We start from the raw sequence: 27,553 nt of genomic DNA on the forward strand, positions 1-27,553 counted from the left end.
AGGAGCCCCAGGAACCACGCCTTGACCTATCCAAACCAAGCCCAGGCAGACGCAGAGACCTGCCAGTAAGGGAGGGGCCCTGGGCAGTGCTACTCATAGGTACCTGAATGTTCCCCTTCCCCTTTCAATTCCAGCCCACACTTGCTGAGCACCTACTTAGTGCCAGTCACTGGCTGGGTCTTGGAGGGCTCCACGGATGACCCCCACGCACTACACACACACACACACACACACACACACACACACAAACACACACACCCCAAGGAGGTCACAGCCTCATTCAGTAGTCAAACAAACATGGCCGCCTGTTTTCCAAGACAGGTAGGAATTGGTGTTATAATCCCAAGTACTCTGAGACATCCGGGGAGGGAAAGATCAATTTCCAAAGTGAGGGGTCAGAGGAGAGTTGACGGAGGGAAAGATGTATTCCATCTGGATTTGGAAGAGGCTGGGTTTCTGAGGAGTCACTGAGCAACATGAACCTGGGCACCCTGATTTAGAGACCCTGCGAGACGCAGAGCTTTCCAGAACGACAAACTTTTCTTTAACTCCCACTGAGAATCTGTCATAAGGTGACTGCCCTTGTACCCCAGGACCCCTCCATATGGACAAATCCAAGGGGAATAAACAGATGTTGCCTATGGCCCTACACCCAGGAGACAATCAGTAAGTTCTTTTTGGCAATAAGGAAGGATGACTGTCATGAAGCATCTTCCCATGACCTAGTCAGGTACAGCTGGGCCTCCCAGGAGGTGACCCCTGCAAGGGAAAAGTGGCCTTAGGTGTCACTGGTTCCACTCAGCAACTGAGTCTGGAGCAGTCATTTCACAGATTCAAAGTCTTCCAAGTGGAAGGGACTTGGAGGGCCTCCGGCCCAGGGAGACAGACATGCAGCTTTGGCATGAACTCCTCTTACACCTGAAGGTTTATCTCTATTCTGTTTGGGAACAACACAGAATGAGATTAATCCCACTACCAGGTTCTTATTATCCTTTTTCAGTTTGTTGTTGTTGTTTTTTTTTGTTGTTTTTTGAGAGAAAGAGACACAGAGAGAGTGGGGGGGGGAGGGGCAGGGAGAGAGAGGGAGACACAGAATCTGAAGCAGGCTCCAGCTGTCCGTCTTGGTGGCTCATTGTCAGGCATGGTGCCCAACCCTCGGCTGTCCCGGTCATTCTTCTCTGTCACACTCCAGCTCATCAAGGTTCCTCCTGAAAGGTGTGCCAGGGCTGGGGACAGTGTCCAGATGTGGACTGACCAGCTGGACCTCATGCTGGGGGCCGGCATTCCATGAACGTGGACAGAGATGGGGCTGTGGGTAGCCATAGGAGGCCACTGCCTCACACACTCCCCTTTCATCTCTCCTAGAAGGAATTCCTCCCCCGAAACGTGGGAATGACAAGCTTCACTGGATCACGGGGATGACAGCAAAGCTGTGAGCTGCTGGGGAGAAAAAGAACTAGCTAGACTTCAACCCATTATGAGCTGGTTGAGCAAAACAGGGGCTTGGGAAAGGGCTGAGAGGATCAGGCAACTTAGCCTGGTGCTTATCTAGTGACTTATTTTCATTATACTGGAGTCAAATCTGAACTTAGGAGGAGGAGGCCCTGTGGGGGTGGGGAGGTGATTTTACTATCTGTCTCTCAGCAGTGGCAAGAAGCCCGCCCTGTGGGCAGCCCACCTCTTCTCTCTCCTCCCTGGGGATGAGTCAGCAGGTGGGAAGCACTGGTGCCCTGGGAAAGAAGCAAGGAGAGCCGACCAGTGAGGCTGACCTCTCCACTCAGCCACAGCTGAATGGAGGCACTGTTCTTTCTGTTGGGGCAACTTCCAACACTGAACCACCGTTTTAATCCAAATATTGCTCGAACTGCTCTTATCGCATCTGCCCAAACTGGTAAAGCGGCTGTCCCTGAAAGTGGCAAGACTGTCCAGATTCTCCCAGCAAATGTCTTGGTCTGATGGGGAGCTGTTTATAGCAAGAGGTGGAGAGAGGCGGGCGAACTGTTCCGTACTGCTTTGGAAGGAACCGGGGCCCAGTCCTTCTTCCAGGGAGAGCTTCCACACTCTAAAATGTGGTGGGGGGCTACCTTCCGACGTCCCTTCTTCTGCTTGCTTTCCGAATACTGCACAAGTGCACTGTGCTCCCATCCGGGCACTGAGTCAGCACCCTGGAGAGCTGCGCCCCACCCCCTTCCTAACCGGTGAGGTCAGCACAGATGCTGGCCTGTCTGGCCCTAGCACACAGCGAGAAGGAACTGCAGCCACCGGGCAAAACCCCCAAGAGCTGAGCTGAAGTGACGGTCATGAAGGCTGTGGAAAGCTCCAGAACTCAAGAGGCCCGGGTAACAGGGTTCCAGAGAGCATGTCTGCTGACAAAAATCTCACTGTGGGCACTCATGTGGGCGTGGCATTGCTCAGTGTGCATTAGCAAATTGCTTTACAGACACTGAATTATAATCTTCCTAAAGAGCAGCCATTGCAAGACTTGAGTGAGGTATCACTTCCCATGTTCCTCTGGAGCCACAGTTCCAGAAGCTCTGACGTTGCGTCACTGAGAGCTCCAGACTCAAAGGAGTGGCCGAGCGTATGCTCGAAGGTGCCTCTGTCTTAAGATCCAAATTAGAACAAACCCTCAGGATCCCATGACAAGGCAGCTCTCCTCCTAACCGGGCGCTGAGCTCAGAATACATTTTCTGCATCACTTGCCCAGGAGAAAAGCACCTGCCCTGCCTGACAGAGTCCGGGAGAGGGGCCCGGCCCAGAGAACAACTCATCAGCCTCTAACCAGGACCCCCAGTCTCTGGCCTCTGTCCAGCCCACTGGTTCTCAACAGCAGGGTGAAACATGGATCGCTGGGGAGTTAAAATGCAACTTTGGGGGCCCCACCAGAGAGATTCTGACTTGGTATAGGTCTGGGGTGGGAACGGGAATCACCCACCAGCCCCAGGTGATTCTGTTGCACCTGGGACTCCATACTGTGGAACAGCGTGTGTCAGTGGCCACTCTGATATTGTCAGCGGGGCTCACCACCTGCAGCAGACATCCGGCCCTCACTGAAATGATTCACTTGCCCAGTTGACCCACTGTCCTTGGCCACACAGGCAGCCTCCCCACAACCTCTGCCATCTTCTCATTGGTTACCAGGAGGCAAGGGAGCAGGACTGAACTCAGCCTCCCTTCCGGGAAACTGAAAAAGCAGAAGGTGAACACGTTTCTGATGGGCCGGTGCTGTCGGAAGAACAAACGAAAGGTAGTCTCTGACACAGAAATGGCACATATTTACTGGAGTTGGCCTGGGGGATGGGAGCCTCTGTGTCTGACCTCCAGAGCGGAGAGGACTTTTTTTCTGCAACAGTGGAGAGTGAACGTTACTGGTGCCCTCACGTTCCTGTGCCTTAACCTCTGCTTGCTGCCATGAAGTTGGAGAGGGATGTTTCTGGCACCCTGGCATTTTCCTGTAGGAACTCTGCGACAAGTGAGGTCTCCTGTATAGAGATGTCAATGCCCTGGTCCACCCATGGATGAGTTCAGTAGGTTTTTCATGGGCTGGCCTAGAAACCTGCCTATAATGCATGACACAGCTGCTCTGGGAAAGTGCATTCTCAACTCCTCATCTAATTGCAAGCAGACGCGGGGAACAACATTGGCCTATGACTCAGCCCTTGAATGTTTCCAGGGAGGCTGGGGGCAAACTCCAGGCATGATTCCAAAGGCCTGGCATGAATGCATCAATAGGGACCTCAAGCAGATCTTCTTTGAAGGACCAGGCACCTTTGTCCCACAGGCCGACGGTCAGGCTGTGCCAGGCTCCTGGTGGGCCCTGGGTCAAGGGCCAATGAATGACTAGACTTTGAGTGCTGCCCATGGCTTTGATCTCTCCTGTAGTGGGGTCCTACCTACCAACCAGGAAGCCAAAAGCTTCACTGCAGAGCTGTGGCCTGGAAGACAGAAAAGCCATTTTCTTCACCTACAAGAATGTTACTTTTGTCTTCACCGAGGTGATCCAATGAGCCCTAGGACACTTTACTGGAAGATATTTGCAGATGAAAAAATTACCAGGTAGAGCCTGCTCTGGGTTATTTTCAACCCTGCCACAGATTCAGTCCAAGCTATGCATGGTTACCCCATAGATGCTGAGTAGAAAGTGACTCTGCTGACCCACCGTCCTCCGTGTTTTTGTGTGTTTGTGACCCAAATAAATTTTTTTAAGAAATTCACTATTTTATTTTATATTTTTAGACAGAGAGAGACAGAGAGCGAGCAGGGGTGGAACAGGGACAGAAAGGGAGAGAAAGAATCCCAAGCAGGCTCTGTCAGCACAGCGTCCGATGAGGGGCTTGACCCTACGAACCTTGAGGTCATGACCTGAGCCAAAATCAAAAGTCAGACGTCGGTGCCTGGGTGGCTCAGTGGATTAAGCTTCTGATTTCGGCTTAGGTCATAATCTCATGGTTCGTGAGTTCTCACCCTGCATCCGGTTCTCTGCGGTCAGCAGAGCCTACTTCAGATTCTCTCTCTCCCTCTCTCTTTGCTCCCCACCTGTGTTTTTCTCTCAGAAATAAATAAACATAAAAACATAAAAAGAGTCAGACACTCAACCGACTGAGTCAGCCATGTGCCCCATGGCCCAAATAATTTTCGAGAGCACTTAATGAGTTATGAGATGCAATGTTTCTTATTCTAATTTGGTTTATACATTGATGCTTATTTGTGTTTGAGGACACATACCAAAAAACCCAACCAACCAAACAAAAAACTGCTTTTTTGTTGTTGTTGGGGGGCAGGACTGGAGCATGAATCAAAAGTATAAGAATTGAGGGCTGTCTAGCTGGCTCAGTCAGTAGAGCATGTGACTCTTGATCTAGAGGTTGCAAGTTTGAGTCCCATGTTGGGCGTAAAGCTTACATCATTGCCAGATGGGAGCAGGTAGGCTATTCCACCCTTAGAGGCAGAAGTTGGTGAATTTGTTCACCTTGCAGGGATGAATTAATAGTTCCACCAAACCATTCTGGAGTGCCCCACCATAATACACAAATAAGCAGAATCTTGAATGAACAATTAGGAACTGTGGCCCCATTAAACTCAACATGTATCTTCAGGAGGCCTGGAACACAGGTTCCTTTTGAAAGTCATAAAATAAAAGGGTTAAAATTACTTGAGACCCACTGTGCAAATGAAGTCTTTTTTTGATGTCAGTAACCCCTGGTACAATAGGTTGAAGGTACAGGAAGGGGTCCAGTGGCCCAACCAGCTTGTAACAGGCAGAACCAGGCTCTCAGAGTTCATGGGGCAGACAGCAACTCACAAGGACATCATCTACTCATCCATCTCTCAGTGCCTGACCCAGGGATCATCCTGTAAACCGTTTCAGATAAAGCGCAAGAGTAGCCAGGACTAAAACTTGACATGGACCTCTGAGGTATGAGGTGCACCTTCTGAACAATTCCCCTCCTCTCAAAGCACCAGCACTGCATTTCAAATAAAGCCATACCTCCCTCCCTCTCTGCTCATTCCTAAGGCAGCCGCAGAAGTGAGCTGTGATTTCCCAATAGTGTCCTGAGCCAAAATGCATGAGGACACATAGGAGCAGATCCAGACTTGCTGGCCCCACAGAGATTACACAAAGCTTGGCCCAAAACATGGAACAATGTGAGCATGTATGAGGTGCTGAACATTCCATCGACGGCCTGCGTGTCAGATGCAATGCTTGCATTCCCACGGGTCTGGCACAAGGCCTGCTTTCTAGGCCTTCAGGTAAACACAGACTCTGCTCCCGAGAAGACACACACTAACAGCCTAATTTGGCTTTGGAGCCTTTTGAGGACAAGACTGCTGTATCTCAAAGCTGTTGCACCTCCTATATCGGGGCTTTTCTGTGTGCAGGAAATTATATACTCTTCCCCCAGGATCACACACATACATACCCATCAGCAGAGCAAGTTGAGGATAAAACACAACTCCCATAAACAGGAACTTTATTAAACTACATGTTACATAAAAGAACATATAAATGAGCCTTTAAATACATTCAGTTCATCTTAAACAAATTTATATAGAAATTTATTTACATTTCTGCATTAGATACTTAAATTATTTTTCAAAGCTTACTACCAATAAAAGGTAATAGAATGATCACCTGCTCACACAGATGCATACACATAGGGTCCACAGGGCTAACTAAAATGCCGCTTCTCAAGAAACTCAGCTTATTAGATTTCAAAGCAACAACACATTCTGAAGGTGCTTTATTTTAAGCAGGCCTTTGACGTTGAGGCCTCTGCTATGGAGGTGCTGGGGGTTGGTTTGGAGAAGCTGGTCCTGGGGCAGGTGGGTCCTTGGTTGGTAACAATAGCTCCCTCTTTGAGCTAAGGGACCTTTAGAAGCCATCACTGAAGCCGTCCCCCAACTTCCGTAGACTGGGAAACAGAGGCTTAGGGAGAGGGAGTGATTTGCCAAAGTCACATAGCATCAGTGACCAAGCAGGGACTGGGACCCTGGTTCCCAGGATCCTACCTGGAGGTCCTGACCCCATCGCTATCCACAAACTTTTGAGCTCTTTCGTCCTTTTCCACCCAACCATGGGCCCTGTGCCTTGAATGTTGTTATCTGCACGGTTAAATATATGATTTCTTAGGCTTTTTGAGATGGTGAAAAACACCATAGGATTCCAATAACCATTTTGTGGGGCCCGTGAAATATGTATTCAAGGCTATTTTTATAAGAGATTTTGCGGTCAGGTGCCTTACTTCTTCAATCGTAAAATTTACCTTTTCAATTTGGCTGACTTAGGGAAGCTCAGTTTCCAATTAATTTGGATGAAAGGCAACATTCTACAGGAGGAAGACTGTAACATCAACCATGTGGATTTGCTGAAATCCATTTACCACTGTTGGATCTACACCAAGGTGTCACTACAATTTCAATAAATGACCAAAAGTGAAAAAGAGTGGGGGGTGACTTTAAAATAACAAGAAAGTTTCCAGAATTGCTTCATTTCCTAATTAGCCTCAAAAGGAAGTAGTGAAATGGGCAGTGAGTAGAAACAGTACACGTTTTCTCCCTTTTGAACAAAGCCTTTTTTTCCCAAAAATTTCCTGATGATATAAATTCTCCTGAAAGTAGTTTCTTTTTTTTTCTTTTTTGTTTTTAGTTTTTTTTGTTTTGTTTTTTGTTTTTGGTTTAAAAAAATTTGTTTTTTCTCAGGACTTAAAAACCATTGTACCACAAAGAACAGACATCGACATTAAGAAGCATCATCAGTGGCATAAATAACACGCACAGACCCTCCCGGCTTTGTGTTGCATTCGCAAGAGAAGGAAGGGCTGGCTGCAGGCAGAGAGAAAAGGGAGGGACAAGACTGGGAGACAGAAGGGTTTGTTTTTCCCTGTAACTAGAGTGATCCCAGGTCATAGCAGCCTTCACTCAGTTTTATAACAGATACACAAATGGGAAAACACAGAAGGGGCAGGTGTGCTCAGCCAAACAGCCCCTCAATGCCTTTCCATTAAAATATGGCACTTCTAAGTTCCGGAAGATCCAGCATTTCTCCCAGGGGCTGCTCCCCGTCTGCAGGGAAGGCGCTGCCCATGGTGCCTGTCCTGAGCACATGGGAGCATCTGATTTCCATGCACCAGTCTCACTTTCCCTCCTGCTCACAAGAAAACCCTCACCCGAAGTCACACACAGAAAGATGAGCAACACAGAGAGCCTTCGAGGAGACGGTGCCAATCACAGAGCACCCAGGGCCTGCAGAGAAGTCCAGTTGCCAGCAATGGACGGTGTGTGGGCAGGTGGAACCCTGAGGCCAGGGAACACAGGAAAATGAAAATGTCTTCATATTAAGGGTTTTGTCTTTTTTCCTAGGAGGCATTTCATTCTGCAAAAGGAACTAAAATATGCAGTTTTTGTAATATTCAAAAATAAGTTTGGAATAGAAAAACTGGCCAAAATTCTTTTACTCCGTACGGAAGAATGTCATCTCAGACATCTATGTTTTTCATGCGGTGTCTGCTTGGGGAGGAGTATGTGAGGTGCCGGCCGTCATGGTGCACATCCAGACGGGGGACTTTACAGCAGGAGGGGTCACAGTGGGTGGCAGTCCACCAGCCTCCCGGACCACACCTTCGGTGACATGAGCGTTAGTGGCTGGCACCAGGGGGTGACTTTATGTGAACAGAGACATCCGGTGCTGGACTGTCACAGGAGTCAGTCCTCACCACCTGAGCCCCCAGCAACGAGAGGACAGACACCTATCACTTCCGTAAGGGATCGAGGATTTTCCCCAGTGTGGTCGGATCTGACTTTTTCAGTCTGAGGGAGGCCCTTTCCCCAGCTCCTCGGCCCTTTGGAGGCGTCTCTGTGTTGGCACTGGGACCCCCAGCAGACTCCGGACACTTTTTGGGGGCCCGGGCGCTACTGGCCCGCCGCAGGGTGCTGCTGTCCTTGGGGATGGCATCCTCGGGGCTACCCTTCGGCCTCGGCTGACGCTGGGAAACAGTCCGAGTGATGCCAGGAGCCTTGGCCACGGGAGGAGAATCTGTTCTCATGGACCGAGATGAGGACGCAACTGTGTTCCGGGCAAAGCTCGGCACGGGAGGTGGGACACGGGGGACGCTGGGGGGCGGCGGGGCCTTGGGCTCCTCTTCGGGGCTCTCAGAGTTGGAGCGGCAGATCTTATTTTCCTCGGGCTTCTGTCTGGGGACGTTCCTGAGGGGCTTGGCGCTGGGCTTCTTGAACGAGCCCCTGGGCTGCAGGGGGTGCTCCTTCCCGGGCCGGACGCTGCCAGAGCTGCTGCTCCCCCTCGCCAGCTTCGGCTCCTCCGGCACGGTCACAGCCCCTGTAGAGGGCCTCCTGGGCGACACGTCCGAGGTCCCCCGCACGGAGCTCCGGCGCGACCACTGCTGCTGTGCTGGGCTGCTGGGGGTGTCCCCAGGAGGCCGCTTCCAGCCCACCGAGCTGCGGCTTGACCTGGAGATGGGCACGACTTTACGCATGCTCTCGTTCTCGGAGGCTGTCAAGGTCCGCACGGGCTTGGGCACCGCCCCTTGGCTCCGCCTGGCACTCACTGCCTTGGAGGTCCCTTGGGACGCCTCTCTGAGGGAGCTTCTCTTTGGTGTTGTCGCATCCTTCCCTTTGGCAGGTCTGTCCCTGGGAAGGGCGTCCTTGCAGCTGGGCTCACTCTTCCCGGAGAGGGGAGCAGAAGCCTCCCCGGGGGGGCTGGAAGGAGGGTGAGAGGAGACCTGGCTGCCTGTCTCTCCAGCCCCAGAGGACAGGGAGCCATCCCCACCGCCCCCCTCCCCTGGCTCCGAGCAGTCCAGGGTCAGCGAGCAGTCGGTGGCATCCGAGATGTAGAACAAAGGGCCGGGGTCTTTGCTCTCAGGGTCGCTGCTGCCTACAGATACCAGAGCCTCACCACTAGGTTGGTCGGGGGCAGATCCGTCATCCCCCTGCAGGGCTGGGCTGAGACCCCCTGGGGCACTTGAGCTCACAGGCAGCAGGCCACTGTGGCTGGCAGCGAGGGACTGCATGCTCCCATCCCCCAGAGACACGGGCTCCATGGAGCTGAGGTCATTCAGGGTCAGCCGGGGCACCTCCTCTGGGCCCTTGGGTCCCTGGAGGTCGAACTGAGCCAGTCCTGTCACCAGCTCATGCTCCTTAATCCCCAGAGCCAATGGTGAGAGCGGTGGGGACCGGGGGGGAGCCAGGCCCATGGGCTCGCTGTTCCTCTTTTGGAGGATGCCCACCCCACTGCGCCGAGCTCGAGGGAAGAGGGGCGCAGGGTCCTCGGGTCGGGGGACTGGGAGCTGGCTCTGCCAAGATGAGGGTGGCTCAGGGGCCTCCTCCTGGCTCTGTGAGGCCTGAGGTCTGCGTGCGTGGCTGGGGTCCTGGGCCCTCGGGCCCCCAGGCTCCATCCAGGCCAGTGTGGGCCGGGCTTGCCGGGGGCTGCTCCGGGGCAAGCTGTTAAACTTGCTGGGCTCCTCGGGGCTGCCGGTGGAACCCTCCAGGAAGGTCAGCAGCTCCCGGTCAGCAAAGGCGCCCAGGGAAAGGCGAGAGCGGCGGGCGTTAGGAGGTCGGTAGGAAGGGCTGACGGGCCTGGGCTGCAGGAAGGGGGGCAGGTCCTCTGTGCCCTTCTTGGTCAGCAGCTCCACATCATTCTCACTGCTGCTCCGGCAGAAGCCCCCGAGCTCCCCAGCTGCCCAGGAGCGACGCTTCTGCTCCCGCTCCTTCAGCCGCTGCAGCTGTCTCAGCTCCTGCACCGCCCGGTCCTGGTTGTCCTGAACGAGGGGTGGAGAGAAGCCCCAAGACGCATGAGACGTGTGGAACGTGTGTGCAACTCCAGAGCCACCTGCCCTAAGACTCCAGTGAGATATACACGCAGGGAGGAGAGCCCAGCGTAAGCTTCACCAAGAGAGATACTGGTGTTTGCACCTGTGTGGGTGTGGACAGGGCTAGTTCTCCCAAAGCTGCGTGGGGGTGGCCCCACCAATCTAAGCTTATCGTCCCTGGGCCCAACTTGCAGCTTTCCAGTCAAGGCACTGTCCTCTAAATGTAGGCTGTGATTCCACACATGCCTGCCACCTCATTTCCAAGGGAACCCAACTTGGCTTCTAAGCAGGGCAAGATGGAAAGGACTTCCAGGGAAGGGGGAGTTAAGCAATGGCGGAGAGGAAAAAAAGGAGTCAGAGATCAAACCTCCCTGGGGCATCTGTGTTGACTGCATCTACACACACACGAGCAGCACATTCTACTTAACGCTTTGGATGCATAAATGTATACGCTAGATATTAAGAGATGCCTTTCAAATCTCTGTTCCCTGAATGCTCTCCAGTAAAGAACACCAGAGAGGTCATGTTGGCTCTGTCCCTCATGCTCCACCCCCTTCCACAATCAGAGAAGATGATTTGCTTTATAAATCCTTCGATTACCCTTCACCCAGCTCCAAGTACCCAGGCCTCACCCCAGCAAAACTGAACCAGAACAAATGCATATGCTAAAGCACATTTTACCACCTGGCTGTGCACTTTAAATATATTTGTATCACCTAAATACATCTGTATCGTTGCAGCCCAGTCCTCCCCGCTCTTGCCATTGGCTCTGGGGATTAAGGAGCATGAGCTGGTGACAGGACTGGCTCAGTTCGACCTCCAGGGACCCAAGGGCCCAGAGGAGGTGCCCTGGCTGACCCTGGATGGCCTCAGCTCTGTGGAGCCTGTGTCTCTGGGGAATGGGAGCATGCACTCCCTCGGTGCCAAGTCCCTCAGATCTCACAAGCCACGCCTGTTATCGGTAGTACTTTTTACTTGAAGATCAATTTCCTCAAATGGTGGACTTCCCCTCCAAGTTTCCTCGAAACTCTGGCTCTGGCTGGGGAGGCATGGCCCTTCCTGCAGCTCTGGTCCAGCCTCTCCAGTGTCCCAGGTCCCCCAGGCCCTCTCCCCCAAAGCTGCCTGCGGTGGGAGTGGGGCCAGGTCCTGGCGCTCAGAACAGCTGGGCGGAGAGAATCGCACAGGTGGCCTCTTGGGCCTGCAGAATTCTGACAGGGAGTGAGGGCCTCAGAAAGAGCCAATTTGGCCTCTACCACCCACCACCGCCCCCCTCTGCTGAGCTCACTGCTTGGACAAGGGAGAGGAAACGTGGCCACAGGCTCAGCCTCCTTCTCTTAGCTGGAGAGAGGAAGGAGGGGTTGAGGACTCAAGTCACTCTGGCCTACTCAGGACTGGAGGGAAATGTGACCAGTCCCGCAAAGGAATTCAGCTATGGACAAACCTGCATTTAAATACGGGGGAGGGATAACGCGCACAAGTATTTGGTTCCTCACCACCACCTGAAGTAAAGGGATGTCGTTTTGTCTTTAACGGACAGATGCGAAGCTGTATTTGCAAAGCCAAGGAACCCAGAGTTTTCTGGCTCCTACACTGAACCCAGAGATGACTGGAATTGGAGGCTAAAGGGCAAGAAACGCGGCGGTATTGCTCAGACGGCAGCAGACCCCTAAGCACTTGAGGATTTCTAAGCCTGCTCTGGCTGAGGAGGACACAGTTTCTGCGGTGCCCACTGCCTGGCAATAGCCGTGGTGCCCGAAACAGGTGAGAGAACACCTTCCAATCATCCCACCGCAACAAAGGGTTCCCCCAAAGGGGAAATTCTCTCCTGGGGAGGTGGGGGAGGGAGACACTCAGGATCTTCAAAGAAACTTGTTAATATCACGGCTGCCATCATAGATGAACTTTACTAACATAACGCTTTCAGGGCATCAAAGCAGGTGTTGGTGTGAGCAGCACCGTAGCGGAGGAAGCCAACGCTGGGCTCCCGGCGACCGGGAGGTGCTCGGGGCCAGGATGGCACAGATACTTCCCGGTAACCCCAACTGAGAGCGTGGCAATGCTGCCTGGGCCAGACTTCCCTGAAAGCGTGGAAATGCTGACCCATCTTTCTGCCAGGGACAGAGGACTGGGTGCGGAAAGCGAAAAACAAAAATCCAAACAACTCAGAAAACAGGGAGATGCCATCGGCCATACCTTAACCGCTTTGTTGAATTTGACACAAAAATCTCTAAAGATCTGAAGGCACTCGTCCAGTTTCATGGTTTCTTTGTCTTCACAGAAAAAGTCTATAAGGGTGTGGGCCTCGTCCTGGAGCTCTTGCTTCCAGCGCTCCAGTTCTGTCAGCTTTTCCACAGCAAACTGCGGGAAAACAAACAAGCACACGCTCAAGTCAACAGCAGTGAGGAGACTCTCTGTGCGCCGTCTAGTGCCCGGGGAAGCCGTGCTCCTGGGCTCCATTTCAAGTCGAGAAGGGAAGGTGGATTGCAAACCCAATGCACTCAGAGCCAAAAGGAAAATAATTCAACCCAAACAAAGCCCTGGGGAAGCAAGGTGAACTCCTGTGTAAAGGCCTGGAAGCAACAAATGAGCCTAAAGAGCTTTAATCTACAGAATGCCTCTGACAAAATGGTGGCCTTTAAGGCTACTGAAAAATGACATAGGTGTAACGTTGGTTTTATTAAGGAAAACTCATTCTGTATCTGTTCTTCCTTCTAAGTGAGTCTTGGGGCACCCAGGTGGCTCAGATGGTTGAGTGTCGTTGGACTTTGGCTCAGGTCATCATCTCATTGTTTGTGAGTTCGAGACCCACCACTGGGCTCGCTGTTGTCAGCACAGAGCCCACCTCGGATCCTCTGTCCCCTTTCTCTCTCTCTCTCTCTCTCTCTCTCAAAAATACATAAACATTAAAAAAAAAAAAAGGTCTGATATTGGCCAAGGGTTCACTTCAGGATGCCAAAAGTAACTCGTACTGATGAGTTATCCTGTGGAGGAGGAGTTTAAGCCTCACCTCAAGTGACCTGTATCAGGGTCAGTGTCATCTCATAGGACTGGAAGCCCAAATGCCCCAGCCAAGACTTCCTAACCATGGTGCTTATCCAAGTCAGCTCAGAAGCTGTGTCGACAGTACATGCTCATACCCCACCCATGCGATTCAGTACGTCTGAGGTGTAACTGCCACTGGTATTTTATTAAAACTGCAGGAGACCCCGATGAGCCCCCATGGACAGGAATTACTGCCCTACACAAATCCATCCTCTTCACTCCTTCACCTCCTCCTCATTCTTCCAGGACAAAGTCTCCAGTGCCCCTATAGATTCAGGTGCCGAACACAACAAAGAAACAGAAACGAAAGAGGTTTGCTCTCCTCCAGTGAGCTCTCAGCCCTTTCAGGATGGGGACCTATCAGGCGCACGAGCACACTTCCCTGACACGTTGGGGACACTTCATGTTGAGCTGAAATGAGGAAGCAGCAGGTTAGAGGAGCCACAGCCGCATGGGGACCAAATTGCTTGGGATCACACTCAAGTCAACCTTCTTTTTCACCAGGGAGCAAGGCTTATGTGAAGAAGGAATGCGTGAAGTACGTGACTTTGTAAATCACACAGATCTCGTTCTTAAAAAGGCTTCTATTTGAGACACTTCCTTTGAGTGGAAGGACCGGCCTAGGAAATGTGAAGCGATGGACTGCCCACCCTCATGGAGTGGGATCGCTGCTGAAACATGCTTGGAGAAGGAAGAGAAGTTCTGAGGAGACACGTCACCTCTCACCCACTCCCACACACTCTCCCCCATAAGAGTCCTTTCCTTACACCAAACACACTCAAGAGGTAGCAGGAAACCAAAACTATTCAGGAAACCAGATACCAGAGAAAGTAACCATCTGAGTCAGTAGCCCGAGGCAGTGTGCGCATTCGTGCTGCATTATTCTTTATGGAGAGAAGGGTATTCATGAAAAGATAAATCTTGGCCTGTCATTCTTCCACAGGGGGAAAGGTGGATTCCAGCCAAGAAAAACTCAACAGCAGAAAAATAGGACTCTTGACAAGAATCTATCTACATGGGATAGACTAGCTTAGCTCCTCCTCCCATGTCTCATCACTAGATCCTGTGGGGATCGAGAGAAAACCAGGAAGGAAAAACTTAACATGCACTGTGGTCACCCTTAGGACTTGGGAAAGTGAAACATTCCGAATATGGGTGTGAAAAATCACCCGGCTCAGTCTTTTGCCAAGACTTAATTTTTGCCGTCAGGACCACAAATGGCCGTCCAGAGCCACTGGCCAAGTATACACTGGCCAAGTATAATGGACAAGGTATCAGTAGCCATGCCAGGAGACTCCACTTTCCGTGTCTCACTTGTTTGCTCCAGACTAAAGTTCCAAACCAATGTATTCGTTATTTCTTGCCCAGAGGGTCAAAATACTGAAAGAGATTTGCAAGACTGTGTTCTTGTCTTTTCTCTGCTCAAAAAACTTCAATGTTTCCCCATGGCTAAGAGCACAAAGTCCAACGTTTTCCCTTCATGGCCTGACCCTACCTTACCTTATAAAATTAATACCTGCCCCCCCCCCATGCCATTTAAAAAGAAATTGAATATAAAAAAGAAAAATAGCTGTATGAGAACATTTTATTTACAAAGATAAAAATGATTACGAGAAAGAAGCATTTAGAGACAAACAAGGTTGCCTTTAAAGAGCAGCCTAGGGGCACGGCTAAGACAGAGCTGCTTTTCATCATAAACCTTTCTGTGCTGCTATGTAGCATAAAATATTAATATTTAATGTAAGAGCCAGGGAATGAGAGATCCAGGATTCTCATCTCACTGTGGGATGGGCCTTCCCCGCCCCCACCCCCGCCGTATTTCTGGATTTCTCTCATTTGTCTGCATGTGCTTACTGCTAAGAGCTTTCCTACCTGTTAGACCGTAATTTTTTTTTTAATGTATGTTTATTTTTGAGAGAGAGAGAGAGAGAGAGAGAGAGAGAGAGAGAGAGAGTGGGGGAGGGGCAGAGAGAAAGAGGGAGACACAGAATCCGAAGCAGGCTCCAGGCTCCGAGCTGTCAGCACAGAGCCTGATGCAGGGCTCGAATCCCTAGACTGTGAGATCATGACCTGAGCCGAAGTTGGACGCTTAACCAACTGAGTCACCCAGGTACCCCAGCTTTCCTACCTGTTAGGTATTTTATGGTGGTGTTTGCATTGTGGAGAAAAATCTGTGCACTTTAAACAGAGTATTTGTTTGGTTATATCTGAAAGAAAATACGTATTTAGTCATAACAATAAACGTGCAGCAGAACCAAACAAAGTGTTCGCTGATGGGAGCTGCAACTTCCAATATTTGATGCAGCTTAATTCCCAGGAAACGAGTGAAAGCTGAGGTTGGCAGGACCTTCGGAGCACGCCGTTCCCGGCACCAAGGGTGGCCGTGCCGCACATGTGCCGCCTCGAAAGGCGCAAAGCACGGATACTGACGGTAGCATACCACTTCCCTGGAGACCAAAAGCATGCAAAGCTGCCCCTTTTTTTTAAATAAGGAAGATACGAGAAGTATGTCAGACTATGTGATTAGTGAGTCACAGTGAGCTGTCACAAACACGTCCACTCGGCTGTTTTTTGTTGATGTTATTCAGAGCAGCTCCCGACACACCCTGTGCGGCTGATGTGTTTGGGGTGTTGATAGTCACGGCTATCGTGTGTGCTCCCGCTCTCATTATAAAAACATGCCAAAACCTGGCTTATTTCTTGAATAAAAACAAGTGAAGGAACAACAGCCCAAGTTCTCAGGTGTCTATGATTTCCGTGGAACTCCCTTCTGTTGTCCAAAAGTTGGATTAGGAGGCAAGAACTCGTACGCTGCGGTTTCGAAGCAAAACCTGAGTTGCCACGCATATGCCGTCAAGGGTCAGCACCACATGCCGATACCAGTTGGCTACAGCGCGGGGCAATGATGGACGGGGAGCAGGGGTAAAGGGAGGCCAGCCCTACACAAACACCTTACGTGCAGACCTCATTCGACAACGCCTGCCAGAAAACCAATGCGGCAAGGAATGGGCATTGAAATACAAAGTTCCTTCTACTGAGCTGGGGAAAAAATATATGAACCGGAACCCGCTGCTTCCACAAACGCGTGCAGATTTAACCAGCCCTGCCGGGTGCCTGGAGCCAAAACGAGAGACGGACTCAAATCACCCACAAACCTGAAGGAAATCTTCCACCTGCTGACAAAGTTCACCATCCCGCTGAATGTTTTCCCTCAGAGATCTCGTCCTGATAAAGAGCGAGCGCAGTTCTGCCTCCGTGTTATCCAAAGATAATCTGAAAGAAGAAAGGGGAGAGAGTGGGCAGTTGGCACAGGGAAGCCATGTGTCACGCAGGCACGTCAAACGAGACTAGCCGTTGGTCAAACCTAGAAACAGAAGGGCAGAATTACCGCGATGACATTTACCAACCCTGTACGTAGACTCGGATACTTAGACTTTCCTCTGGAACCAATGCAAAAGCTCTAACTCACGGAAAGCAAGGCAGTGTAGACATTAAGGGCAATAAGGAGATACTAAGCAGACTTCATGCGGCCACAGACAGCCAGAGTAAGCACTCGGTATTTCAGAGAGAACTAACCATGCAGCTAACAATTCTGCAAAGAAATGACAGAACTGATCACAAGGCCTTTGTTACATACGTCACATCAAGATTGGTAGTGCACTGAGTGATATTTCTGTCACCAGGTAAAGCGAATAGGTGATACCTAAAACCCAGTGCAATTCACTTAGCAAATTCATAAACTAGAATGCTTTCCTGCTTCTATCGCAAATTCTAACTTTTCGTCGCGCAATCACATTTTCCACCTTCACTGGTCGTCAGCATCCATTTATGATCTGTCTGTACTTCACCAGGATACCTCATCTTCTATTTCAAAGACACAAACTTTACTGACTAGGTTTTTTTCTAAGACAGCATCTAGCTAAACTTTCCCATCTAACCAGAAATGTCAGAACAAAAATGTAATGATTATTTGTATGTACACCTCTTAGTAACATTTCCATACTAGTCAGAGGAAAAAATATTCTCACACAAGTTTCTTTCAGAAATTCAAAACCGAAACAGTTTAGATCTTTTAAGATGCTCGTTCTTTGGGGGAATAATCTGAAAATCTATAAACATGAACTATGAACTATTCACAACTTTGGACCAAAAATTTCCCTTTGGGAAAGACATGTAATCTGTGGTTAGATGTTCACAGTTAATAATACTGAGCCACTGGCCAATGACAGGGCTTAGCTTGAAAAGCTGCGGCTTGTGTATTTATGCATATGGTTCATGGCTCCCCTAACTAGAAACAGTCACACAGATAACAAGCAGGTAACACGAAGGGTGCCGGAGCCAGCTTGCAAGAGGCCACTGTGGGTGTTGGCATCCCCTCCCAGCTCCTCCCTCAGTAAGGCCACACGGGTAGCTTGAAATCTGCCACCGTAGCAGTATTTACACTATGGAAATCAGCAGGTGCTACAAATTAGGGCTTCTTTCTGGGAAAGCTGGTTATTGAACATTTACCACTGGATACATACATATGTGCTGTAAATTTAAAAACACGGAACTCTGGGGATCCTGGGTGGCTCAGCTGGCTGAGGGTCCGACTCTTGATTTTGGGTCAGGTTGTGATCTCACAGTTCATGAGTTCGAGCCCCACATCAGGCTCTGCACTGACATGACAATGCGGAGCCTGCCTGGGATTCCCTCTCTCCCCCTCTCTCCACCCCTCCCGTGCTCTCTCTCAAAATAAATAAACTTATAAAAAATAAAAACACGGAACTCAACATAGTACTTATACACAGATTATAGCTACATTAAAGCACACATTTACACTGGGATAAGAAGCAAATTAAAGTGATGTAAACACAGCTTTATGTTCGGTAGCTACTTTCTCTGTTGAGTGACGAATTTAAATACAATCCTTTCACAACCCTTGGTATGGTTCCAACTTCTTCTAATGCAATAGAAAATCAATGTACCATGTTAGATTCTACAGGGAAACGGCCCTGGACGTTTGACTGATATATGCCAACACCCGAGGTAATAGGCTGTGTTGTTTGAGCTCTACCTGTTGGGTGTGGAGGGATTTGAAGTTCTCAATCCATACTGTTTTTACACTGATGATATTCATTAGGAAAGACTGAAATGGGGTTTTTAGCTTAAAAATAAAAGATTAAGTTTTCAAAACCCCCAATTTCCAAAGATGCACACACACCTCTGTAAGCAAATAAAAGGAAGTTCTGAAAATTCAACAAGACAAAACTTTTTAAAGTTATAATACCTTCACCAGTTTTCATTAAAAAATAGCTTCAAAAAATGTGAATCTTACAATTCACTTTCAGTCTTCCTTGCTTACCTAGCAGCCTCCTGAACGTGATGCAATTTTTCAGAAAAGTTTAGAAGAATGGCATCTTTCTTTTGGGCTTCCTAGAATAAAAACAGAATTTTCTCTCACTGTATGTATAAAACTGGAAGGAAACAATTTTCCCAAGGCTTAAAGGAACCTTAAAGTTCTTGTTTTTATGCTTGGTATATTCAAAGCAATTCACTGAAACATGAACTCTGATATTCTTAACAAGATTTACCAGAACTCCCCTACTCTCAAGATATATGTAACTTCCCAGAGCAACCGATCCTGACGTGAAATACAATTCATGTGCATGCAGAGTCAATGGAAGTGGGTGGTAGCTTAGCAGGGCCCATTGTTTCTAAGAGAATCCAATAAATCCTGCTTAAATATCACCCATACCTATGAGTGTGCCTGTATATGACCAAGATACCTTCAGCTGTTAAACCAGTTTGCAAAATGACTTTAATCAGAAGGTGCACAAGCCATGGAGGTATTTGCATTCTTCATCTGTTCAGAGGATACAAGGAAGGTAGGTATGAAGGAAGCAATCACCAACTCCGGAAACATCCCCACATGGGTAGGGACCAAGTTACAGAGAGCACCTGGATACGTGGATCTAAAAGGACTGCCAGGGGAGCACCGGGTGGCTCATTTGGTTAAGCGTCTGACTCTTCATTTTGGCCTAGGTCAGGATCTTACAGTTCGTGCTGGGCTCTGAGCTGACAGCACAGAGCCTGCTTGGAATTCTCTCCCTCTCTTTGCCCCTCCCCCCACTCACATGCTTTTCTCTCAAAAAACCAAAACCAAAACAACAACAAAAACCTTTTAAATAAATAAATAAAAGAACTGCCAGAAGGCTACCTTCAAGGCACACAGGGTAAGGAAGACATTTTCTGGTTTTAATGCCGTGAAAATTAACTTTTAAATTAGCCCTGAGTTCAACATGTCCTTTGTCTTCTGAAGAATGTCATAATAATTGTGTGTATTATTTACGGAGCGCTTACTCTGTGCCAAATGCGAGTCTGGCACTTTATGGAATGATCCCCTTCAACCCTGTTGGTTACCTGTTTTGCAGTATCACTAGCCCCATGATTAGATGGAGAAATTGAAGGTCTTAATGTTTCAGTAACTTGTCTGAGGAAGTACAGCTAATAGAGGACAAGTCAAAATCCTAATTCCATCCTGTTCTGAAGCTCACACTAGAAACAAGCCCAGCTTCCTCCCCAGCTTAAACCTACATCTGTGTGATTGCTGTCAAAACAACAAAGGTGATCCAGTGAAGGAAAAACAAATCGATGTAATTCGTAATTTGAGATAATTTAACAACAAAGAGGCAACTGTCTTTGGCTGACTTTCCACTTTGTAATTGGTTGTTTCGGTATCACAAAGACCCAGTCAGAAATGGAGGTGATGGACAAGGGGAAGATACCAAACCCTGTGCTCGTGGCAAGGAGAGCTAACCTATAGTTCACAGAGGGACACCGGTGGAGGTGATCTTTTTCATTGCTCTGACCCCTTCACTCTACACTTACAAATCTAGTCAACCCAACAGTGGGAATGTCTCACACCCAGGCCTCTGCTCTCCATCCGCGTGGCTAGGACTCTGATTCTCAGCTCTTGCCAAGCGATCAGAGCCAACTTCTGCCAAGAGGTGCCCTATTTCTAGTTCTCTCTCCACTGCAGCCCATTCTCCATATTGCCTTATTTTCCTAAAAACAAAGCCAACCTGCTCATGCCATTATGCCGTGCATGAACTTCTGTTGGCTCCAAAACGCTACAGCATGAATCCAAATTCCCCAGCATTTAGGATGTGAAGCCTTCATGATCAGCTTTTGCCAACCCTGTCCCCTGCCTCCCCCACCCCCTCCTCTTTCCTACTGTCCTACAACCCTAGGCACAGTTCAGCTCAGGAATCTGCAGAGTGCTTCTGCAAACAGAACCTTCTTAGAACCCACCACACCCTTTCCTATTTCCGTGTGATGCCCCCTTACACCTGGGAAAAACCTCCCCACCTCCGGGGACGATTCACACTCATTCTCTCTCTGAAGTCACCATTTCCACATACCTGTGCAACAAAGTGCAGAAGATTCATCCCAGGCTTGTTTGCTTTTGTGTCTGCCAATTTGAGCAAAGAAGACAGTTTAAATCCTACTGCATTGCCAGCATACCCTCCCTAAAGAAGACAAATCAAAAGAAAAAATATATACATATACCTCTGCACAGACAAATAAAGTGAGAAACGCAACATTTTAATGCTTTTGAATTTTACTTACTGCATTCATGATGTTCCCCGCCTGCAGCACCAAGTGTAATATTGAATGTAGCTCCTCACACAGCATCAGCTCTGTCAAAAAAGAACACACCACAGTCCCTTCAGCTTAAATGCACACGACAGCGACCACATCCAAGTTCAGGAGAATCTGAAGCAAACTCTGACCCTACACTGCATGCAAAAACTGGAGGAAACAAATAAAGCAGCACATGCTGTGGTAGATCTAATGCACCATTTGCTGCCGGTAATCCATGTCCTGGTGTTTACCTGGGAATCGAATAGGTATGATAGTTAAGTTTCACAAAATACTTCCATAATGAAAAGTTTCAAGTAGTGGAAAATGCAAAGGCCTTATGAAAAGCAGCATACTGTTACAGGAATAACCTTTTTCTCAGCAATTGTTTATTTTTTCCCTTTATATCCATTAGCCTTTGAGACTACATTTATAGAACCTGCAAACAGAGAGCAACATTCTGCTTAGTCGAGGAGCTACAAGGAGATAAAAAATAAACAGGTTGGGATGGCATGTAAATAACTTGCAAAGCACTAACCCTCAGGGGCCAAGCAGCCAGAGAATCTGTTTATTTTATTCAAAACTATACATTTCATTTGGATTGGCTTAAAGGTTAAAAAGGAGCTTCTCACTGTAATATGTTTTTAAATTAGCTCTTTATTTTTATTTATTTATTTTTTTAATGTTCATTTTAGAGAGAGGGGGGGAAAGTGAGCAGGGGAGGGGCAGAGAGAGGGGGCAGAAAATCTGAAATGGGCTTCAAGGTGTCAGCACAGAGCCCAGTGTAGGGCTCGAACCCTTGAACCATGAGATCATGACCTGGGCCAAAGTCAGACACTTGACCGACTGAGCCACTCAAGTGCCCATTTAAATTAGTTCTTTAACAAACACAGAGGCTTTTGTACACACATCTGTGCAAATAAACAGTATTAAAAATTGTTAATGTATTTAAGAAGCTAAAAAAAAGCTTATTAAAATTACACGATATATAGAAAATAAAATGTCACCTATGATTTTTTTAAGTTCATGTTCTCCAATAAGTGTGGTATTATTTACAAAAACTTACATTTGGACCATTGCCTGTATTATGTTATCTAAGAAGGCCAGTATTTCAAGGTTAACCAGATAAGAAACGTTTCCACCGTGCCCACAAATTTGCCTTGCTCATTATGAAAACTATTCCTCCAACTCGATTTGAAGAGGAAGAACAACTCTTCCAACATTGCTGCGATAGCCTTGGTGTACAGGAAAAGATTAAAAAAAATTTTTTTTTTAATGTTTATTTATTTTTGAAGGAGAGAGAGAGAGAGGCAGAGTGCAAGTGGGGGAGGGGCAAAGAGAGAGGGAAACACAGAGTATGATATGTGCTCCAGGCTCTGATCTGTCAGCACAGAGTCCAAAGCAGGGCTCAAACCCACGAACGGCAAAGATCATGACCTGCACCGAGTTGGATGCTTAACTGACTGAGCTACCCCAGGCGCCTCCAGGAAAAAATTCTAAAAGGCCTCTCTACTGAAAGAAGAAAAATCGTCCTTAATTCTTAGCCTCCTCTCTAAAATGAATACGATGGACTGAAGAGAAACATTTTATCTCAACACAGACCAGAGCAACTAAACAGAAAAATCAAATAGGAATCAACAGTTCTACTCTAAACTGATAACTAGAAATCTAGAAAACAACCAAGAGGAAATCAGGCTGGCCCTGAAAACCCTGGAACATGTGAGGGGTAGGGAGCATCAGGGATTCCGCCTTGGAGATGAGGAGTGCCCACACACATGCGAGGCCTGCCTGCTCAGCGCCAGAAATGCCAGAAGGCCAAACCTCATCACTGTGGAGTGAGACAGCAGAGCAACTCTCAGGAGTCTATCCAAGCTGCGTAAGCAAGCTATTCAAAGAAACAGACATAACCCATCGGCTGCTCTCAAATGTAAATAGCCCACCAGGTGTTAGAGTATTGAGGGGAAGCAGGTGGGAGAGGAAACAGGGGGCAGAACTATCAGGAACCTGCAGAAGAGTCATGCTGGAGATGCCCAGGAGGAGTCAGGAGGCCAGGAGGTATGCTTCCGGCAAAGCAGGTCCTGGACACCAGGGGCCGGAGGGTGGGAGGAAAAATGCAGCTGGCCTAGGCGCCCAGGCTTTGAGCAGGAGCCAGCACCCACATGCAGACACTACACACTGCGTAGTCACAGAGAGCTGACCTGGGAGAGGAACAGGAGCAAGCTGCAAGCAGCAAGGCTTACTCTGAAGCTTGGGATGAAAGAAACCTTCTTCTACAGGAGGATAATATGCTCACTGATGGATTAATTGGCTAATTAATTGACTAATTAATCAATTAATCACTTAGGGAGGAAAGTAAATGGAAATAAACCTTAATTGTCATCCCAGGTAATATCTCATTTCCCTTTTTGGAGTGTAGCAGATCTAGGCGCTTGCACTTCTAATTTCAATTGAATAGTTTTTATTTATTTTTTTTTAATTTTTATTTATTTATTTTTTACCGTTTTATTTATTTTTGAGACAGAGAGAGACAGAGCATGAACGGGGGAGGGGCAGAGAGAGAGGGAGACACAGAATCGGAAGCAGGCTCCAGGCTCTGAGCCATCAGCCCAGAGCCCGACGCGGGGCTCGAACTCACGGACCGTGAGATCGTGACCTGAGCTGAAGTCAGACGCTTAACCGACTGAGCCACCCAGGCGCCCCAGCAATTGAATAGTTTTTAAATTTTTTTTTTTTTTTCAACGTTTATTTATTTTTGGGACAGAGAGAGACAGAGCACGAACGGGGGAGGGGCAGAGAGAGAGGGAGACACAGAATCGGAAACAGGCTCTAGGCTTCGAGCCATCAGCCCAGAGCCTGACGCGGGGCTCGAACTCACGGACCGTGAGATCATGACCTGAGCTGAAGTCGGTCGCTTAACCAACTGAGCCACCCAGGCGCCCCATCAATTGAATAGTTTTTAAAAATAAGCTTATACCGGGGCTCCTGGGTGGGTCAGTTGGTTAAGCGTCCGACTTCCACTCAGGTCACGATCCCGCACTTCATGGGTTTGAGCCCTGTGTCAGTCTCTGTGCTGACAGCTCAGAGCCTGGAGCCTGCTTCAGATTCTGTGACTCCCTCTCTCTCTGCCTCCCCTCTCCGCCCCACCCCGCTTGCACTCTGTCTCCCAAAAAGAAATAAACATTAAAAACAAAATTTTTAAGAATTATTTAAAAAAAAAAAAAAAGCTAATACCAAGCTGGTGCAGCCACTGTGGGAAACAGTACGAGGTTCCTCAAAAACTCAAAAATAGAATTACCATATGATCTGGTAATTCCACTACTGGGTATTTACCCCAAATATATGAAAACACTAATTCAAAGGGATACATGCACCCCTATGTTTATAGCAGCATTATTTACCATAGCCAAGATATGCAAGCAACCCAAGTGTCCACTGACTGATGAATGGATAAAGAAAACATAGTGTATATACATATATACAATGGAACATTAGTCAACTATAAAAAAGAATGAAATCTTGTCACTGGCAACAATATGCATGGATCTAGAGGATATAATGCTAAGTGAAATAAGTCAGAGAAAGACAAATACCACATGATTTCACTCGTATGTGGAATGGAAGAAACAAAAACAGAGAAAAAGAGACAAACAAGAAAACAGACTTAATTATAGAGAACAAACTGGTGTTTACCAGAGGGGAGGTAGGTGGGGGGATGGGAGGAAGAGGTGATAGGGATTACGGAGTGCACTTGTCATGATGAACACCGAGTGATGTATAGAATTGTTGAACACTACATTGCACACCTGAAACTAAGATAATACTGTACATTAAGCACACTGGAATTAAAAAAGAAAATGAATTTGTAAAAATTAAGAGAAGAATGCTTACTAAAAAGAATAAATATTTGGGGTGCCTGGGTGGCTCAATAGGTTAAGCATCCGACTTCAGCTCAGGTCATGATCTCACGGTTCGTGAGTTCAAGCCCTGCATTGGACTCTGTGCTGGCAGCTCAGAGCCTGGAGCCTGTTTCCGATTCTGTCTCCCTCTATCTCTGCCCCTCCCCCACTTGCACTCTGTCCTCCTCGGTCTCGCAAAAACGAGTAAGAAAAGAATAAGTATTAAAATAAAATACGCTGCTACCAAAATTAGTAAAAACAAATTACACGAAGCATCACGTATTCACTTACCTTTTGTAGCAGTTCTTAGAATTGTTATGTCTGTGTATAGAGAAGAACAAGAAGGTAAAAATTCCTTCTTTAGCACCATGGCTTCAATCCGAAGTGAATAGCTGAAAAATAAAAAGTAAGACTGTAGAATCTTATGTCATTAATTTTAAAACCTTACTCTGAAAAGAAGAGTGAGGGATTATCCTTACTTTGGCACCTGAATCAAGTAGTGCAGAAAGGAATCTGCCAGCGACAGCTTGGACACATCTCCACTAAATGTTTTTAATTTCTTTATCTAAAAGACAAATGGAAAAGAAGGCAGACAAAAAAATAACTTATGATTAAAAGGTAACATTATTTTAAATTTCATCTTAAAATTCCTTTCAGAAAATGAGACTTCAGTGCTCAATTCAAATCAAAAATGTAGGCCCAAGAAAAGACAGAAAAGGAAATCACCACATCTACTATGTTGTTTTTTGAAAGAAGATAAACCAAACAAATCAGAAAGAGAAGAGTTGTGTCACGTTTGTGGGTATAAACAATCCCAATCAAACCACAGAACCGGAGCCACAGGAATCCTCAGGGAGGTAACTAAAGGGTCAGATCTAAGGATGAAAATTTTCTGTAAAGTTATAATCTGGAAGGGAGATCACTGGGAGAAGACAGGAAAGACTGGGTTATCATTATAACATGGTCCTCTAAGTTCTTAATGAAAAAATCTTAATGTTTTGGGTATTCTGGATATAAAATATTCTGACTGGGTAAGTGCTAACCGATCTTGCTGTGGCCCAAGTCCCCCTCCACAAGAATAACTTTATAGGAAGGGGATACTGTGTGCTGAGGCTACTACACGCTGGCTCTCCAGAAGGAAGGTAAAAAGGAAAATGGCTTAAGCAGCTGAGGTCAAGGTCAAGACTTCCCCCTATGAAAAAAATCAAGTAATAAAACAATATATACAGTCAGATCCCATTTCTTTAAATTTTTTAAAAAGCGTCCACTATGCCCCCCCACCCTCCATGTACACACCTTATACACAGGCAAAAGACTAAAAAGGGCCACTTACACAGGTGATAGGATTAAGGCGACTATTGTTTTCTTCTGCTGCTCATTTTTATTTTCTCACGTCTACAATGAACATGCATTACTCTTGTAAAACATTAAACTCAACTAAAAGTTATTCCTTCAACCATAGCAAAGAAAAACAAAAGAGTTCTGACATGGGAACATAGCCAAACAGCTAGCAGGTGGGGATGGAAGCAAAGAGAGAGTTCTCAAACTGCATCAGAGCAAGTCAATGCCTTCCTCCCATAGAAAACGGGACCCACTCAGTGGAAGAAACTCTTTTACGTCCCCTGTAGTAGTATAGCATCTTCCAACAAAAATACTTTACGGTAAGTAGAACCTTGGGGCTACTTTTAAGTAGACGGCCTATCTCTGCAGCTAACTGTTGCCAATAAACACCTACCATCTTTCAGGACTCTTTATAAAGCTTGCTACTCTCTTCCATCCCCTGGGTTATGGGGGGGGGGGGTCCCATAAAAATAACATGATGTCTCTGTCTCTTGGAAAACAGGAAACGACAATTCCAAAACACAGGGGAGGGAAAATCTGCGAAGATCCACAAGCTGAAGTAGCTACATCAACTACCTGAAAATTCAAAACGTAATAGTGCAGACTCACTGGTGGTTAAGACTGCGGTTTTTTGGTTTTTGGTTTTTTTTCCCCAACGGGCAGAAAATAGCCATTTATCAAACTGCATTATTTCCCCTACCTTTAGGGCCCCAAAGTGAATTTACCATTTTTAGCCATACTCAGTTTAAGGGCAGACGGAATTTCTGGTTTAGCTAAACCCAAACCAGTGCCTGGCTGAACTGAGAAAGCCACAGGATGAATCCTGATCCCTTGTGAACTAGAGTTTGGCGGTTCACTATATATGGGCAGGGGCAGATTGAGGTTGTACCTTTTGTAAGACCATCTACGCAGCATGTGCAAAGCTTCTGAAAACAGCACAATTTTCTGTCTAAAACATAGGAATAGGTCATGCTAAATCAACTTGGTAGATATTTCTATTAAACATGTGCTCAACTCTAACTGAACAATGATTAATCTCCTTCACTTGTATAAAGAGCTAAAAAAATGTTTATGGATTTCAAGAGAATGGTGATGGAAAGATAGTCCTGAATTTAAGTGCCATGTATACAGTTCTTAGTTCCATTTCAAAATGAGCCTTATGTTCATTAAGAGGGATTATCGTACCTTCGCAGTGGTAGGGAGGTAAAAGAGAGGTGAACAAACCCTATAATTATTGTGCATTCTCGTCATCATCAAACAGCATTTATCAAACATTGTTAGGCATAATTTTGTTGGCTGAGCCAAGTGACTCTCATTATGACCTGGCTG

At 47.5% G+C, this 27,553-nt stretch overlaps 1 protein-coding gene across 3 annotated transcripts in view; it reads right to left on the reverse strand.

The window, feature by feature from the left end:
• Window positions 1–5,955: 5,955 nt before the first annotated feature.
• Window positions 5,956–27,553, reverse strand: part of FHDC1 (FH2 domain containing 1) — a 43,340-nt gene continuing 21,742 nt past the window's right edge. For all 3 annotated transcript variants that reach the window (XM_047857251.1, XM_047857252.1, XM_047857250.1), the window contains exons 5-12: window positions 25,363–25,448; window positions 25,175–25,275; window positions 20,976–21,046; window positions 20,768–20,875; window positions 18,709–18,779; window positions 16,520–16,637; window positions 12,516–12,680; window positions 5,956–10,271 (exon numbers count right to left, since the gene is read on the reverse strand). In XM_047857251.1, the coding sequence (XP_047713207.1) occupies window positions 8,250–10,271; window positions 12,516–12,680; window positions 16,520–16,637; window positions 18,709–18,779; window positions 20,768–20,875; window positions 20,976–21,046; window positions 25,175–25,275; window positions 25,363–25,448 (2,742 nt within the window). In that variant the 3' untranslated portion in view covers window positions 5,956–8,249. The remainder of the gene's footprint in view (window positions 10,272–12,515; window positions 12,681–16,519; window positions 16,638–18,708; window positions 18,780–20,767; window positions 20,876–20,975; window positions 21,047–25,174; window positions 25,276–25,362; window positions 25,449–27,553) is intronic.

The sequence above is a fragment of the Prionailurus viverrinus genome, chromosome B1, assembly GCF_022837055.1.
Source record: "Prionailurus viverrinus isolate Anna chromosome B1, UM_Priviv_1.0, whole genome shotgun sequence".
Taxonomy (NCBI): domain Eukaryota; kingdom Metazoa; phylum Chordata; class Mammalia; order Carnivora; family Felidae; genus Prionailurus; species Prionailurus viverrinus.